Source organism: Bactrocera latifrons, unplaced genomic scaffold, assembly GCF_001853355.1.
Source record: "Bactrocera latifrons isolate USDA-ARS-PBARC rearing strain unplaced genomic scaffold, ASM185335v1 scaffold_99, whole genome shotgun sequence".
Lineage (NCBI taxonomy): Eukaryota > Metazoa > Arthropoda > Insecta > Diptera > Tephritidae > Bactrocera > Bactrocera latifrons.
Window position 1 is genome coordinate 439,506 of NW_017537700.1, and position 17,956 is coordinate 457,461.

Consider the following 17,956-nt stretch of genomic DNA (forward strand, 5'->3'; position numbering starts at 1 on the left):
AAAATTATAATTGAAAAAATTTAAAAAATATAAGTATTGTAATGAAATATTAATAAAAAAATCGCAGAAAAATGGTTTTATATATATTTTGAAATCATTAATTTACAAGTTTTAAAGATTTTTTTTAAACCAAAAACATTTTTATATTCCCACATATGTTTTCAGCAAACAAAATATTTGCTCTTTAATTATTTTAAATTTTTATGTTTAAAAAACGCAAACCGCAAAAAATCCGGAAAACATATATTTTTTAATTAATTATTTAATATATTTTTTAAACTAATATTGCAACTTTTGTCGAAAGATCCCTTCGAACTATTGTTATTAAAAGCTCAGAAATGTACTTAAAAAATTAGCGCACTCTCAGTCATTTATTTCCGATTACATGCGGCGCGAAACACCATTTCATTTGTATTAAACTAATTTATCTCAATTTCCATTTGAATAATCAGTGAGTATTTGGAATTTCAGTGCAAGCAAATATTTATACAAGTACAACCTTCATGTGGAGACTGAAAATTGTTTGTGTGCGCGCGTGTAATTACAATTTTCAATAAACAAACACACACGCAGACATACACAAAAGCATAAAAACGTACGAGCGATCGTGTGTGTGTGTGTGTGTGTCAGTGCGCTAATTTCACAGTGTCAAGTGCAAAGCTAATGGAATTGTCGCAAAACATTTGGCTGGAGTTATCTAAAATGCTGCAACACCCACAAACGCATACATACATATATCGCACACACATAACAGCTTAATGCCACACACACACACACACACACGAAGCAGATAAATATAAGCGCTTTTCATTAGACACTTCGTGTCGCAGAAGCTGCGCCCACGTTCACTGATTTTCGTCTGTTGATATTTTGTGATTTTTTAGTGTTTTTTTTTTAATTTTTTGGTTTGTGATTTTTTCCATTTTTTTTTTTATTCCTAGTGTTGTTTTTGTGATTTAATGACGTGGAAAGTGAAAATTTTGTGTTTAGCGGTGATTTCTTTTTTTTAATACAAAAACATTTTTGTTGCTTTTATTTCTCAGCAATTTGAACTTTTCAGTGCCATTTGAACTTGAATCGATAATCAAACTATTATTGTTGTTGTTATTCTACAAGTAAACAATAAAATTGTAGTTGGAATTATATAGACGGAGACTGGAATTTTACATGCGTGATCGCCATTTGAACAAAATGCCACGGGGTGGTACAACAACAGCGTGAGTTTGAATAAATTTGTAAATAATAAGCACGAAAAACAGTGCAAAACAGAGTCTATGACTCGCAAATTTTTTCAGATTCGTCAATTTATTTATATAGCAACACATACAAACATACATATAAATTTATTGATAACGATTACATTTGGGTTGAGATTTTCATTTGATCGCCATTCAACAGCAGCTTGGCAATCTTTATTAAATCATATTACTAATAACAATAGAACTTAATTTTAGTCACCTAGCCATAGCTCCACCAGCGAGCCGAAGGTCCTGGCAGCCAGTGCTCCTCTTTTCGTGTGAAAAATAATTGTATCATTTTTTTTCACATTTATAAATAAATAAATATGTGCTCTCGAAGTTAACAGCCGCTCAATATTGTTACAACTTTCGCATAAGAACTCTGTTTCCAGGCAGTCGAGTTTACTTAACCGCAATCTACCTCTATTTATATCCAACAAAGAGTACCAACAACTTTCTCAAAAAAAAAAAAAAAAAAAAAAAAAAAAAAAAAAAAAAAAAAAAAAAAAAAAAAAAAAAAAGAAAAAATAATAATATATATATATATGAAGAATGTACTTTACGCATATTGCAACGATCTTAACTTAGATTAAAACGTTGATTGCACGATTCGACAATCTTGTAGTGCTGTCTTCACAGCATACAGCACGGTATGTGCCCCTTGTATGTCATTAAAATACCCCCCTCTAAGGAACTGCCGCCTAACCAGGAGCCACATTTGCATTACTTCAAGCTGGCGTTCCATTCTTCTCATTGAAAGACTTACATTTACGCACCTACTTCCAGGTCCCGCTTTGTGCTGAAGAGTAAAATATCTGATAATTTCTGTATAATCCTCCAATTTGCTTCACTCTCCAGCATGACGCAGATTAAATTGTTCGCGTTTATTGGGTCGAGGTCTTCTAGGGCGATGAAGTTTCGTTACCATAAAACATGTGTGTTCCACCTCGTCTTCTGTCGGATCGTTGTATAGGCATGATGGCTCTTTCCCGTTCCATACTTTTTGAAGTATTCGATAATGAAGATAACAACTGCGTTCCCAAGGACTTAGATCCTTTATTAATCTGGTTGTCCATCAGCCGCGACTCTAATTCATCCATCTTCGTTTCTCTGTTGTTCTTGTTGTATCTTTCTTCATTGTTCTATTGCGCGTTTGCTATTTTCAGACGTTTTCTTTAGCTCCCACTGCTTTTTCATATCATATGCCAGAAGGTCAATTGTGACTTTACCGCTTATAACTAATACTGCATCAGCTGACACCGTTCTGTAGGCTGGTTCAACTCTGAGTGCTGCGGTGCGATGCACTCTGGCCACTACCTTACGCCGCTTTTCCTTTTTAATCATATCTGCCCATATCTCAGCTCCTTATTATAGGACGATATTAGGGGCTTTATCTTTTCTTGGCTTGGGGGCCCCTATGCTCACCATAAGTCTGCTAAGTTGGGAGGTGATTTTTGCTGCCATGCATACTGGATTTGTACACCGAAGGTTAGTCTGGGGTCCAGTCTTACGCCTAGGTAATTTACTGCTTTTGTCGCCAGCAACACTACTCTTTTGTATTTATGCCGCATTTTTTTCTTAGAGTTGATCTACCGGATCTAAAGCCGTTGTGTATAGGAGAAAATCCGCCAGCTTTGTTTATAGCCGCTTCAAGTCTGGTTTTAAGTAGCCTTTCATTGAGCTTTCCTGCTGTATCATGTATTCTTAGTACGCGGTATGCTACTGGCAAGTTGGGATCTCCTTTTTACTGATTAGCAGCAGCCGTTGTTTTTTCCAGAGTTCAAGGAATATTACGGCTTCGAGGCAGGCATTGTACATATTCAATAGTTGCCGGTCGCTGGGCAGCCATAATTTTCAGGATTTCTACTGCCAATGCGTTCTGTAGACGGCAACTATATGCTATAGTGATCCGATCGGAACAATTTCCTTGGAGAGAGAATAGAAGACAAGTTCGCGTTTAAAAACACCTTAAATTTCAACAGTAAAGTTTCAAATTATGATATATGTAAAAGTATTAGTTTCCTTTGATTATACAAAACTTGAAAAGTATTGAATAGAGAAACAACTGATATAAGTGTAATCAACCAATATAATCGAATACAAATAAAATTGTGTGCGATTGAGGTGTTGTCATACTTTTTTCGAACGAAACTGTATAACTCTGTTGAGATGATAGTGTTAGACTTTTATGCTCTATTTAATTTAATATAACTCTACTAGAAAATAAACAAATAAAGTGGAATTTGTAACTATATTTCTATCGCATGAGTCTTCGGTGAGGACCTTACATTCTCCTCAAATATAAATGAATAATTATGTAAATATGTATCGTATTTTATGATACAAATTAAATGCATTAAGAGCAAACAAAAGAATTGGCACGAATAGGCGCACACTATTCCCGGAAAGTGACAGAATTACTGCTCCTGTCAGACACACGCAAGAAGAAGGCCTGTGGGAATTTTCGCAATGCTAAGTGCAGTGGTAGTAACGGAATAAATCATAAGCAAAAAGTAGTTTGTTTAGGGAAATATTTCTCTTTTATCTTTTTTATATGCATTACAAATATTTTGTAAATCATATTATAGGGAAATAATTGCAAATTTGGAAGACTTCTTAAAACACATTTTTGCAAGCTCCTCAGCAATTTAGGAATTTTTTGACTGTGGTTGTTTGAAAATATACATATTATTCCATATATCTTAGTTCCAATGAAATTTTTTTTTTTTTTTTTTTTTTTTTTTTTTTTTTATTTTTTTTTTTTTTTTTTTTTTTTTTTTTTTTTATTTTTTTTAATAAAAAAAATTCAATAGCGCATTTCACGCATACGTATTTGGATAGGTATTGTTTAGCTTTAGGCGCAATCAGTTTTATCAATTAAGTGTTAATTATTAAAAAATTTGTATAGTTTTTACATTCAATTTTTTATCATTTTACAATAATAATTTTATCATTAGGTAACATGCGAATTCACCTACTCAAACTACTGTTTACATGGAGTCCTAGAATAAACGTAATATTGCTGGCGATTTCTTATAGCCCTTTCGCACTGTCAAGTTAATACAGTAGATTAAGATTATAATTCAACAAACCGCTTGTTACGCTCGATTAAGGATCAGCAGTTATATTTGGTTGTATTCTTCATTTTGTATTTTTTATGATTATTAAAAATTAACAGCTGATTGCTATTTTATCCATGCACACAAACAAATTTGCAACCTGGACAACAACCCGCAAGGTTAAATGCAGGCAAATTTACAATTTGGTCAACCTGCAGTTGCAAGCCAGTTCAACTCGACTCATACCAGTAACAACTAGATTTCATTTCTATTATGTATGAATGCAGTTAAGTAAAATTTGTATTTTGTATGCTTAAATTAGTGCTTTAATCGAGCAAAGGGCGGTTAACTTAACAATAAACTTCTGTGCGAAGAGGCTATTCCTTCTTTATTGGCGAAGATATCGCTGCTTARTTGCTATTTGTGAGAGTTGAATTTTAGTTTTTTTAATGAACTCAAATGAATGGTAATCAAAATTAATATTTTTTGTGATTACATTTTGATCTAATGAAATTATTGCATTTTAACTACAACACTTCGATCATTCGTCCTTCATGCAAAGATTAAATAAAATCAGTTCGTATTCAACTAAAATAAGTTGTTGAATGGGAAATTCAGTTTTATTTAGTGCAGTGTGGGTTCAAATTTAACTAATTCAAACTAAATAAATTCAACTCAATTTGATTTAAATTGACTTAATTTAATTAAATTTATTTTTAGTTTAAATTAATTCAATTCAATTTAATTCAGTTAAAATTTCACATCAATTACAAGTCAAGTGGGGTTGATTATAAAGCGCGGAAGAATAAAATGCGAGCAAAGCCGGATCTTGTCTGTTGGAATTCATGAGCAAAATATTCCATAACGGCTTGATGAATGCGTGGTTTTTTAGAAATCTAATTTTCAAGAAATCGAAAAGCCACCAGCCATATCGATCGATCATGTTGTGATAGGCAGAAGACACGTCTCCGGTATTTTAGACAAGCGTACGCTCCGAGGTCCTAACATCGACTTGGATACGCACCCGTCTCAGTGCAGTAAAAAAGGACATGTTTAGMTGGGGAAAGGAAAAGCTTATCAGTCTCCAATACCGACCTTTATAAATAAAAATTTAAGTTACAAACTAAAAGTCTAAGGGCACATCCTTCCATTCGAATAAAAAAAAAACCCCCACAGGAGACGCGAGTTGAGAGAAAATTATTTTTCAATGCTTTTTATGTATTGTAGTAAAAATAAGTTTTGATTGAATTACAACTCATCTTGCTCGCCAAACCTTGGTGTTTTCTTTACTTTAAACAGCAAATAAATACAAATATTTGATTTTTTCTCTATTCACTTTGTACTATCACTAGTATCCTTCTCGTATTTACTTTGTCCCAACTGTGTGTGCTTTAAAGCGAGCTAGTCGGAGAGCGGGCGAGAGTGCACCACCAGTTTTTAACGGTTAATGGCTGCGGATTGAGGCAGTGAGGGATAATTTTATCACGCGCAAAAAAAGGGCAAAAAGGAAAATGCTTGCAAAAAATAGAAGACTTAAATATATTTTTCCGCGCAGGCAGACATAAAACGGAAGAGTTTCCTAGGGAAAAAAGTCGTGAAAGTGCATAAAAAGTTGGAAACGGAACTTTTTTTTTTAACTCAGTAGCTGGACTTTTATATCCCGGAACACAACTTAATTGTGTTTGCATTATTTACAGCCCATAAATAAGCAATTTATTGGCAAAGTCGACAGAGCGAAAGTTAACGGTGTTTTATTGCCTTATTTAATGTTGCTCTTTTATTTGTTGCACAAATTAAGTAATTTGCTAGACAAACAAAATCAAAATACTTTTATTTGCACAATTATCGAGTGGCCTTTTCATTGGCTATTGTTTCATTTAAGGAACCGCCACAACGGACGAATTCTTTCACTTTATAATTGTGTCAAAATGGAGTAATTTATTAATAAAAGTTACCTCAGGCTCTGAAAAAACTCCTGCTTGAGAACACTTAGAATGCAAAATGAAGTGTTGTCACTCTAAGCATGGTCTTAGTTCAGGCTTTTATGCAAAATTTTCAAAATTTCCTTACCCGATATCATACAAATAAATAAATTCGACAACCCATACCACCCTTTATTTGAGTACATATATCGACATTTTATCGAAAACGACGGCAACCCTCACTGTCTTCCACTTAGGGCCACTCCGATTTATTCTGAGATATAAAAGATTCGATAGTTTGAACAAGATTACTTTTAAGTATTAAGTCTGAAGACTGTCAGTATCACTCTCAAAAAGTATTTATTACTTGGGTCTATGTAAACTAAAGTTCCAAAATTCTCATACACATAAGCACTATCCAACAGTATTTTTCTACATCTAATCTTACGTCTACAACGTTTGATAAGGGCCGCCACCTTAAGGCCTAAGAATTCAGGCCCATCAGCCTCTCCTCCTACTTACTAAAAACTTTTAAGAGTCTGATGAACTGGTACTGCTTATTATAAAAGAAAGTCTGTGGATACAGCCCTGCTTGCTATGCTTAGGAAGCCATTAAGATTAACGTCCTACCGGAAGCAGTCGTAACTTCGCTGGACGGTCTTGAGGTTGAATCAAATCTCAAACACCTCATTTTCAGTTTTGTGCGACAGAGTGATTGAAACGGAATGGGGCAACGAACGTGCTCGACGAAATGTGATAAGTTCTATGGATCCTGGTCCTTAACGACCTGCATATAAACCTTAAGAATCGAGGATGCCGGATAAATGCCTATGCAGACGATGGAGTGCTACAAATATAGTCAAAGGAAAGTTCTTGAGTACCGTGTACTAGTTGACGCAAGAGTATCTCTGCAACCGGCGGATACAGTGGAATATCAAGGACTCATTCTGAATAGAAAGCTTTCATGGAAGCCAAATTTCGAAAAGAGATCCAAAATGGCATCGATTACCTTATACCATTTGCAAAAGGTGTGGTCTCTTACCGAAAGTGGGCCTTTGGCTCTACGACACCATAGTCAAGCAAAGAGCCTAGAGTCCATAGACATAATCGGAAGGTGTATGGTGCGCAAGTTGCTATAAGACTCAGAGGATTTGCGGTCCTAAAAGAACACGTATCTGAATACTCGGAAATCCTCACACACTTTGAATTCGTACCCGTTCACTAGGATAACGGAGTCTGCAAACCGAACTCTGGCGGTTCCTTCTCTGTCCAAATACCGGCGAGAGAGTTGTGGGTGAGGAGAAGCCGTTAGAGGAGAAGGGCAGTAAGCTTCTTTAGGGTTAGTGGAGGATTTACTGTCAGGAGCTTTTTATCAACTCCTCAAGCTGACTTCCTGACTATTGCAGTATTCTCCAAGCCAAGGTTACAGCCATTAAGGTAGAAGAAGGGCAGCCTTCTTCAGAGAAATGACCATCTACTGACATAGCAGGCCGGCGATACCAGCCTTGAACTCAGTAAGGCAAGCCTCTCCCTGATAGTGGGAATTTTAACAGGACATTGCCCTATTTGCGTCCATGCTGTAAGGCTGGGAATTTTACCAGACTGTCCCGCGTTTGGGAGGTCAAGACTTAGACACTTGAGAGCGCATACCCTCAGTCATCTCACCGAACTGGCGGGAATATAAATTAAACCTCTTGTAAATTTGTTAGATGTAGAGGTGCGTTACCCTCAGAGAAAACGACAGGTTGGATATACCTCTTCAACAACGTAAGAAGAAATATAAGAGAATGGAAAAATAGAAGGTTGTGCGGATTTCTGTAGAAGCAAAGAAGTACAATACCAAAAACAACCAGCAGCTCGCCTTCTTCAAGTCTGGTTGAAATTAAAAGTTTGAAATTCATGCACTTTTCATTAGCCGGTTAAAAACTTTTCTCACTTTAATAAAATATTTCTTCATAACCACTAATTAAAAAAAAATCACTCAGGATAAGCAGCGCCTCAGAGGGTTCATTTATCTTCATTCCCAGCTTCTACGCTGCAATTAGCGACTAATGACTTATAAAAACGATTCCACAAAAAATAATTCCGCCATCCGCTGAGATTTACTCGAGGTAATCTGCATACTTGCCATGCAACAGCGTTGCACCGGGCAGCAGTTGCAACAAACGACCAACCAGCTGAGGCAGAAAAACTTTTAAAGAGACAGCCAAACAACAACAAAGCCCAAGAGCGCAACTCAATCAAGAAGTGACATTACAAACTGCGAATTCAAGGCAGAATATAAGTATATGCAATGCAACGAGAGACAAGCATTACAACAAAACCAACCAAGTGGCAGGCAAGTGAGCGCATAACGGCAATGAAAACGCAAACATTGACTGAGTGGTAATTGAGAAATTGCGAGAAAAGCAGAAAGATAAAAAATCGTCACTTTCTGCCAGAGTACACGCCGCATGTCTTGGCTGCCAGCAAGAACACACTATCAACCAATTATAATTACACTCTCGGTGAACACTTAGAGCCGAGTTGGAAAGTTGGAAATTGATGGACTACGACACACTGAGTGAGGGTGACACAACGTGTGTGGGTGGGAAGCGGCTTGACGCAGTCACCTACATACCTCGTTCTGTTTGTCCCGCATATCGGCCACCTTCAGCAAATCACGCACATTCAGTATGAGCACACGCGTGAGCGTCGACGAGACGGAGGAACGTTTGCGCGCGTAACGACGCCGTCGTATGCCGCGAAAGGATTCGTTTTTGCCGATTGCGACGTCATTGAAATCACACGCTTCAAAGGAAACTGACTGTGCATCGTCTGGTGAGAGGTAGTTTCTGGACGGCTGCGGTGCTGGTGGCGGCGTTGCGGCACGCTGTGGCGCTGAACTGAAACGACGCACGGTCGAGAAATCTTTCGAGACGCGACGAAGATATTTTTGCGCGACGCGCGGTGAGTCCACGATAACCATAGCGACGACGGCGGTGCAACTTTGGCGCTTATTTCACGAACTCTCATTAGCAATTTGAATATTTCGATTACACGACCGCTTTGCGGACCATTTGTGGCTTTCACTTGGCTGATTTGTATTACTCGCTTGTTTGGCGCTGCGGATGAATTCGCTTAGACGGTATTATTTTTGCAAACGTGTGCCACAGACTGCGCACTGCTTGCCGTCGTCGACTTTCTTACACTTATTCTGCTTGTTGCTCGCATTTACTGGCAACTTATGAAAGTTTTTAATTAAATTCACAACACTTTGCAATTAATTGCACACCGCAACTGTTGTGGCTCTATAATGTATGTAACGGTGCGTATGTTCGCTTCGACACGCCGTTTACAGTTATGTTGCCAGCCGTATACTTTTGTTCAGCATCAGCCACAATCTACGAGCCGCGCGTCCACGCTGCGGTTAGACAGTGAACTGCTCGGCCGACGCTGGTCCGTTGTCGCCATCACCTAAGCCCTAAGCGACTTGACAGTTTGTTCGCAGTAGACTGTTGGACTGTTGGAAATAGATAGGTGACTTGGCGTATACATATTTATATGTGTACATAGATGAATCTATTTGCAAGTATTTGCGCTATTTATATATAGCTGTAATATAAGGTAACCCCTCAGTAAAAGTAGGGAAATATTAAAAAAAGAGAACTCGTTAGGCACTGTTCTTTTCCCGACTGACTTTGGACTAGTCTCACGGTTAATTATCGGCACTTCCCTCTGTCGATGAAGTTTTCGAACGCTCGGTAACTAGCTAGGAATGTCTAAGATGAAGAGCTTGCCACCCCTAACTAGGAAAGACATATTATAAAGCGTCCCACTCGCTTCACTTGGAAAGTAGGAGAATCTCCTGACTAAAAGTAAAAACTAAAAAGGTGCTTAGTTAAAGCAAGTCAACATTTTTTTCATCTTTTTCAAAACTCTCTGGACATTATCTGTTAATTGTCACAAAATAAGTATCAGGGTTTAAAAAGCACTCTACTACGCAGCGATCATAGCAGTAATCTCTCAAATAATATTATTTCCCGAGCTTAAATATAGAATTACCTTACTTCTTAGGCAAGATTCAGAAAAGTAAGCACAAAAAATTTATTGAGAGCACTCTTCCCTTCCCGACCTAATCATGCAGTAGCTTGGACCACTATCATCCCAAAAGCATTCCAAACAAACTAGTCTTCCGCTAGATTTAGAACTATTTGTTTATGGAGGGGTTTGCTTGCATACACACACACAACAAGTATTTATGGATGCATACTGAAGTGCGGAAGCTGTTGCTGTTTTTATTTATCTTTTTTTGTTTATTTATTCAGATTAGCAAAACGAGTTATACTAGAAGAGCCAGGGTTGCCAACTTTCTTGTGCACGTCTTGATTAAGAGAGTTGTTTGCCTTTTATTTATAGGCCCGCAACGAATTCGCTTAATGAAGAGAAGTTAGAAATATTTGAAGCTGAACAATTCTTGATCCAGAGCTTTTAAATTTAGTAAAAGCTTTTTTTAAATACAATTTTTAATGGTTCTAAAATGTAAAGAATATATCTCTCCATAGGATAGGGATTAATAGAGCTTTTTATGAGAGCCATTACTGAAAGCTCTCAAAGACGAAGTCTGTTTTTCAGCCAAGTGTGCTCTGAATTTTTTTCATGTTCTTTGCATTGATGTTATAAACAATTGGTTGCGTATCGCTAATATCACTAATTAATATCGATAACAAATTACAATTAAAAAAGTTTAAAAACTGTTTATCTTTTATTATAACAGAACAGTGTAATAAATAATGGAGTTTAATTCAGAGAGCTTCACAAGAAATTTTACTTGACAATTTGGGTTAAGAAAATATTTTCGTGAAATTATAAAATAAAAACCTGTTATTTAGCACTTTTAAACATTCTTTAATTAGTTAAATTCATTCCGAAAAAGTAATCCAAAAAGCTTTAAGTTTTAGCTTTTAAAAGCTTCTAGAAAGACTTTCTTTAAATTTACTCAGAACTTTTGCTGCTTTTCAAAATTTCTGTGAAATATCTCATAATATTTCCAATAAGCAGGCAATTTTTAGGTTCGGTAAATATAATGTTGTGAATAAAATAGTTTCTTGAAGCATTTTGGGCCTTCAATCAAAAATCATTATTTCAACCAAATTTTTATAATGTCGAAAATGAGTTGATTTTTTTATAAAATTCATAAAAAGCTCTTTTAGAAAGTTTAAGCTTATTCAAGCTTTTAAACTTTTCCAGTTTCAATTTCGGTTTCATTTTTATAGTTTAATATTTAATACTGAACATTTTTTCGAAAATTCGATACTATTTTTTCTGTTAAAGCCTCGAAAACCATTTAAAAAGGCGCAATCTTTAAAAAGCTTCGAGCGAGGTTTTAAGTTTCCTTTAGATATGAATCTCATTTCCAGCGCCAAACGTGATATCGATGCTATTATTTCTATAAAAGCTTTCGAAACTACTTTAGAAAGTATAAGTTTTTTTGGGAGCTTTTACTTTTTTCCAATGTGAGTTTCGTTGTTAGCGCAAAACATGAAATCTTTACTATACTTTAGGTTAAAGCTGTTAAAACTAATTTAGAAAATGTAAACATAAAAAAGCGTTGCTCGAGCTTTTTGTTTCTTTTAGATGTGAGGCTCATTTACAGCAAAAAACAAGAATTCGGTACTATGTATATTTGTTGTAGATGCTTCGGAAATATTTGAGAAAGTGTATCCTTTAAAAAGCTTTTTTCGATACTTTCTACTTTATTCCAATATGAGTTTCATTTCAGCGCAAAACATGAAATCGTTACTGTATTTTAGATTAAAGCTTTTGGAAGTAATTTTGAAAATGTAAGATTAAAAAAGCTTTGTTCGAACTTTTCAGTTTTTTTAATATGACTTTCATTATTAGCGCAAAACATGATTGATGTAGAAGCTTCGGTAGAAGCTTCGGAAACTATTTTAGAAGGTGTAAACTTAAGAAAACTTTTTTAGAGCTTTCATATTTTTTCAATGTGTTTAATTTTCAGCGCAAAACACGAAACGGTTATCAAACTCTCTGCAAAAGCTTTTATGCTTTTTTAAAAACTAAAACTTAAAAAAGTTTTGCTCGAGCTCTTATGCTTTCTTTAACATGGGTTTAATATGCAGCGTAAACATGAAATAGATACTATACTTTCTGTAAAAAAAAGTTTAAGCTTAAAAAAGATTTCAAGTTTTTTTTTTTTTTGTTTTGTTTTTTGTTTTTAATATTACTTTCATTTTCAACGCAAAAAATTTGTGGAATATTTTTAATTTAATTTTTTGCTTTTAATAAATAACTTTTTAAGGCTGCTTTCTCAGTGCTAAATTCAGTTCCATTAGTGCTCGAAATTTCAGTGGCTGCTAAAAATCTAAATGAATTTAATGAACAATTGTTGGCAAATGACAAGAAAAAAATTATTTTATACTACTAAAAGAATTTCTAGGAAATTGTACGTAGTTAGTTGTTGGTATTAAAGTTTTTCAGCATCACTTATTTCGACGAATTTCTGTGGAGCGCTTTTAAGCTTTTCCAAACAGATATTAAATTGCATTTTGTCCTCAAAGAATTTGTAGTATTAAAGAAAAAACGTGCTTATATAAAATTCTGCAATATTCATAAATAAAAAATAGAATTTTTCCATTCTAGTGCCAACTGAATTTTAATCTCAAAATTCGCACTAATTTATTAAATATTTCATTTTTATCTAATCTTTAACTTAAATTGAGTTTATTGCAGCGGTGACGTGTTATTACACATAAATAATATAAATAAAAGTCCATCAACGCCGAAACTCGCCGTAAAAATTCCGACAAGGTTAGCAGCTCTGACCGCCACCAATTCCACTGATGTGAGTTCGGGTTGATGCGCTGCCACCGTCTTAATCATCTCCAGCAGCAGCTAGACAGACGTCAGCGAGGTATACTTGGTGTACACATTATAAATAAAATAAAAACAACACAAACATTGTAAATATAGGTGCGGGTGTTTGTTGTAGAGCATCTAAATATTCGTACGAAGGTGTGTGTGTGTACAGCTGATAATCACACTGAGTAAACATTTTCCTGACGTTGTCTAAAATTGACAATGCGCTTATCGCGCTGTTATGGCATCAAATCGGTAGCACTGTGCACCAACACACACACACACACACACATTCGCATACAGTTTGGAGGGGAGCATTTATGCATTCACCCTGCATTCGGCTCCCGCCTCGCGAACACGTGCGCCGCCCTTTTCGCTGAGACTTTGCGAAGCTGGCGCGTCGATGCTGTCTAAATTGAGTTTACTTGTCGGACAGACAGACAGTGCATAGCACAATGCCACACATGCCTGCCACCGCTGCGAGCAGTGCGCTGCTTTTATCGGCGAGTAGCACGCGCGTGACAGCAACAGATGAGCGCGTATGTGAAGTGGAATGAAAAGTTATAAATTGCAGCGGGAGGCACATGACACTAACACACGCACAGCCGCACTTATACACACACATGCACTTGGTAAATATGCATGTTCGCTTCCGCCCAGCACTGCAATAAATAACGTGACACATCCGTTGCGGCAGCAACAAGGAGCGCTCGCATCTTCGCACAGCCACAACCATATCCGCGTCCGGATCCGCATCCGCAGTGGCTTGCGCTCTGTTTTGCGCACACACTTCTCTGTCATTGTCGTTGCCACTCGCAGCGCTCGTATGTATGTGTATGTGGCAAGCGCGTGATGCAATTAGCTGCTTAACTAGCTATATTTGTGTGTATATTTTTGTTGCTTTCAAAGCATTCCTGTAATTTTGGGCAACTGCGCTGTTCGTAAGCGCGCCAAACGCCTTGGGAATCCTTGGCGCTGCGCTACATTGCCAAGCTCTTAAACGCTTATTAACTGTGTTGCAAGCGCCAAGAGTGTCAATCGCTTGCTTGCGGGCAACATAAGTAATTGTGGAAGCAATTTGCGTAATTGCTGGGGTTTACGTGAAGTTCTTGTTATTGCGGGCGTCACCGATCACTTTGGGGTTTGGTTGAGCGTTAGACACCTAAAACCAAATACGATCTAACAACGAGTCGAAATTATTAAAAACTAGAGGACCCTTCCACGCTTCACTGTGGCTGATACATAGATAATACTACTACTACCATCTATATGATTTCTATTGGTTGGATTATAACTACTAGTTAATGAGATATAGCATTTTTGTGAAGCAACTTGTGTTAGTTTACAAAAAAATGGATCATAAAGCAATTCGTGTGTAAATAAAGCATTGCTTTTTTGGGGATAATACTGTTGAATTTGGGGTCAAGGAAATCCACCGTTGAAAAGATATTTACTAAGCTGGAAACAGGCGAAATGAGCAAAGTAGGTACCCCGCAAGTTAATGATACAACAAAAACCACCAATAGCTCATTTTGAGAAGCGTTTAAGTGCTCTCTAATCGTAATAAAGCCGAATTTTTGTGTCGGTAATAGAACGATGGAGCTATCCATCATTTCCCACTGGAGTCCAATCGACAGTCATTCTAGTGGACTGCACATGATGAACCGATTCTCTGGCATGGAAAGACAAAATAGCGACTGGAAATGTGATAACATCAGGCTTTTAGGATACACGTGATATAATAAATACTCAACGACTGATTACTGAGCCAGTTATAATCTATTTCACTGCGTATTTTCTTGCACTTCTTTCTTCTATTCCAAATGCATAGCAATTGTATTATTTTTGAGGAAGAATCTGTTTAAGATTATACGCATATATTCAAATGATTCAAACGAACGTGAATTTTGAAATTATTATTTTTTCAGCCAAATCGGTTAAGCCGTTCTTGAGTTATAAAAGGTGTAACTAACACAACTTTCTTTTGTATATTATATAATATATAGATTACTACCGAAATTCGGAGTCAGTGGCCCCCACTTTAAGAGCGCTACGTCTATTCTATGATCGTCATAGTCGTCCTGTCAAATCAACAATTGAGCGTCTAGTGGAAAATTTTGAATTCACAGCCACAAAATGTTCCCATGCCAGTGAGACAAGGAAGTACCCGTAGTGTCAGTCTCTCACACGTCTTTCTCAAGCGTTGGACATTTCTGTGACGTCTTTGTTTCGAATTTTACGAAAGTATATTGGCCTACATCCTTGCCCCTTGACCTCCAGAATCGGCGCATGTTCGTGAATTGGGCTAAGCAACCACTTGAAAATGATCCGGACTTTCATCGAAAATTCATCTTCTGCTATCAGGCTCATTTCTAGCTGAATGGCTTCGTCAATAAGAAAAATATGTGTTAATGGTTAGGCAGCAATGCGCTCGTTCTACATGGGTCCCCATTACAGCCCGAAAAAATACGATTTGGTTTATGGGTCGGCGGCGTCTTTGGGCCGTACTTCGCCGGGATGATCAAGACCGGTACGTTACTGTGAATGATAATCGCCAATACGACGGCATCACAAGCCACACAGCGAATGTCACAATCGACTCATTGAAAACCAAGTTTGGTGAACGTGTGGCCGTGCGTTTGACACTGTTAGACTATTTCCGTTGGAGATACATATGTCAAGTATATAGTGTATTTCAACAAGCCAGCAAAGATTGATGAAATTGCTGCAGCATTGGCCGATTTATTCTTGAAAACCATCGAAAATTGGGTTCATCGTCGGGACTTCTGCAAGCGTGTCCGTGGTAGCCATGTAAAAGAAATCGATTTCCGTACGTAATGGCATCGAATGTACTTTCACAGGAATGAAGAATTTCATAGATATCTCAAACCACTTTTGTAGCGCTCTTATTGAGAACCCCATTAATAACTAAAATTAAGTCTATTATAATTATTTTTTTACATCAGTCTATTATATGAAAGATATCAAAAGGAATTAGAAGATGTGTATAAGAGACAGGAATTAGAAACCGTATGTACCGAATTTTAAAGCATTAAAATATATCATACTAGGTTTAAAAATCTGTTAAGTGAAAAATGCTTGCAAAATTGGTAGAACAGAAGTCTACGAGTCAGGTGCACAAACATTTTTCACGCCCACTAATGTGAGCCAAACTGTTGTTACACATGCAATGTGCATAGTTGCCACCAAGTAGCAAGCAAACGCAGTCTTTGATGGCTAATGAGCGGAGCGCGCTTTGAAGGCGGACACGGGGCGTATACGCAACCTACACTTAATTCAATGAATTCAGCGAACGCCTAAGAATTTAAATAAGAAAAATTTCAAAACGAAAGAAAAATAAGAAAGGAAATCAACAGTTAACTGCTCTTATGCAACAGCAAAAGCTGAGCACAAACGGAAAATGCACGCGGCAAACAGCGGTTAACAGCGCAAGGGGACACTTGAACGAATTAAATGGGAAATGTGAAAAATTAAGTGAAGTGAAATAGATAAAATGACTTAAAAGAACAAACGCAAAAGCATAAATTAAGAGTAAGGAGGAGAAAAAAAGGCTAATTTTAAATAAAGAGCAGACAGGATAGGGTAGGGTAGGCTAGGATTCTTTTACACACAGGTTTTTTTGAGCACAGCCCGAGCGTGGATCAAGGCTTAGATTAAATTAACCACAAATTACAAGAAGCACGCATTGCGATGCAAGTGAATTGAGTTCATTTATTTATAGACACTTATATGTGTATATTCTCGTAATTAAAAGGCTCTAGAGGGAAAGAAAAAGGCAAATCGAGCATTTAATTAAAATCAATTAATTAAGGCCAATTCATTAGATGTTAGGTGACGGTGTGAGTACACTTCACGTAAATCAACTACTTATCTTATTACTCGAGGCTGTATATGCACACTACGCTACAGACTACAAAGAACTAAAGATTTGGCATAAAAAAAAAAAGGAAGTGCGCTTTCACAGAGACAGGCACAGAAATAATATAAAGATTGATGCATGCATGTATTGTTACGAAAATCCCAAATGCACCGCCGAGAACTAAAGAAGAACTATCTTACAGAGGAGCGGTAAAAGTTTTTCAATTCTCCACAGATCCATGTACTACATGGTGCCAACCATCTTCTTGTGCAAAATTTTCCAATTGTTTCTTACCCAGATCTAATAAATTTTACTACATATTTTTACTCAGTATTTTTTGGCATTTCTTCATGTCAAGACTTACGATTGAACATCGTTTACAAATCGCTTAACTTTGTTACGAAAATTCACGTTCTGTAAAAAATGTGTTATACGAATTTCGCTCAACTCTGCATAGACCTTAACCTGAGCTGCGTTTCCTTGATCTTCGTGGCCTTTCCATGTACGCCTCTTATCAATTGTGTGAGCATAGGCGCAAGAATGCCGCCTTGAGGTACATCAGCATATATGGGTCTCAGATCTAACTAAACCCTGTGACATCTGATTATGCAAGTATGACTTTAGCAGCAATCAGTAACAGCATTTCCTCTAACTATTATTAAAGGCCTGGTTGCCTGACCTTGTCAAATTTTAACGGCCATCAAAGAAAACTGCATAAAAGTATTTATAATTTACCGTGGCATCAGTTCTACCAGGTTTCTATGAAACTTTCTGAAGCAAACTGTTGATCCGGGATGAGTTGTTTCTTCTCCAGCTGAGATGAAAGTCTACGCAAAAATCTTGTCAAACATTTTAGAATTAGTTACCAGTAATCGGTGTATATGGATTAACCAGATGCTACGGTTTATGAGGAACCAAATTAAATCAGCAATCAAAGCAAATAGAAGAGGAAGACTCTGTGCATATCATTACAGAGCTTGACGATCAAGTTTCTGTCAT

General features: G+C 36.8%; 1 protein-coding gene across 1 annotated transcript in view; it reads right to left on the minus strand.

The window, feature by feature from the left end:
- The window catches only part of LOC108978011 (transient receptor potential cation channel trpm), a gene marked incomplete in the record, with an annotated part of 126,171 nt that extends 116,543 nt beyond the window's left edge, over window positions 1-9,628 (minus strand). Inside the window, 1 exon segment of the mRNA XM_018948051.1 lies at window positions 8,840-9,628. Within this exon segment, the coding sequence (XP_018803596.1) occupies window positions 8,840-9,187 (348 nt within the window).
- Between the last annotated feature and the right edge of the window lie 8,328 nt (window positions 9,629-17,956).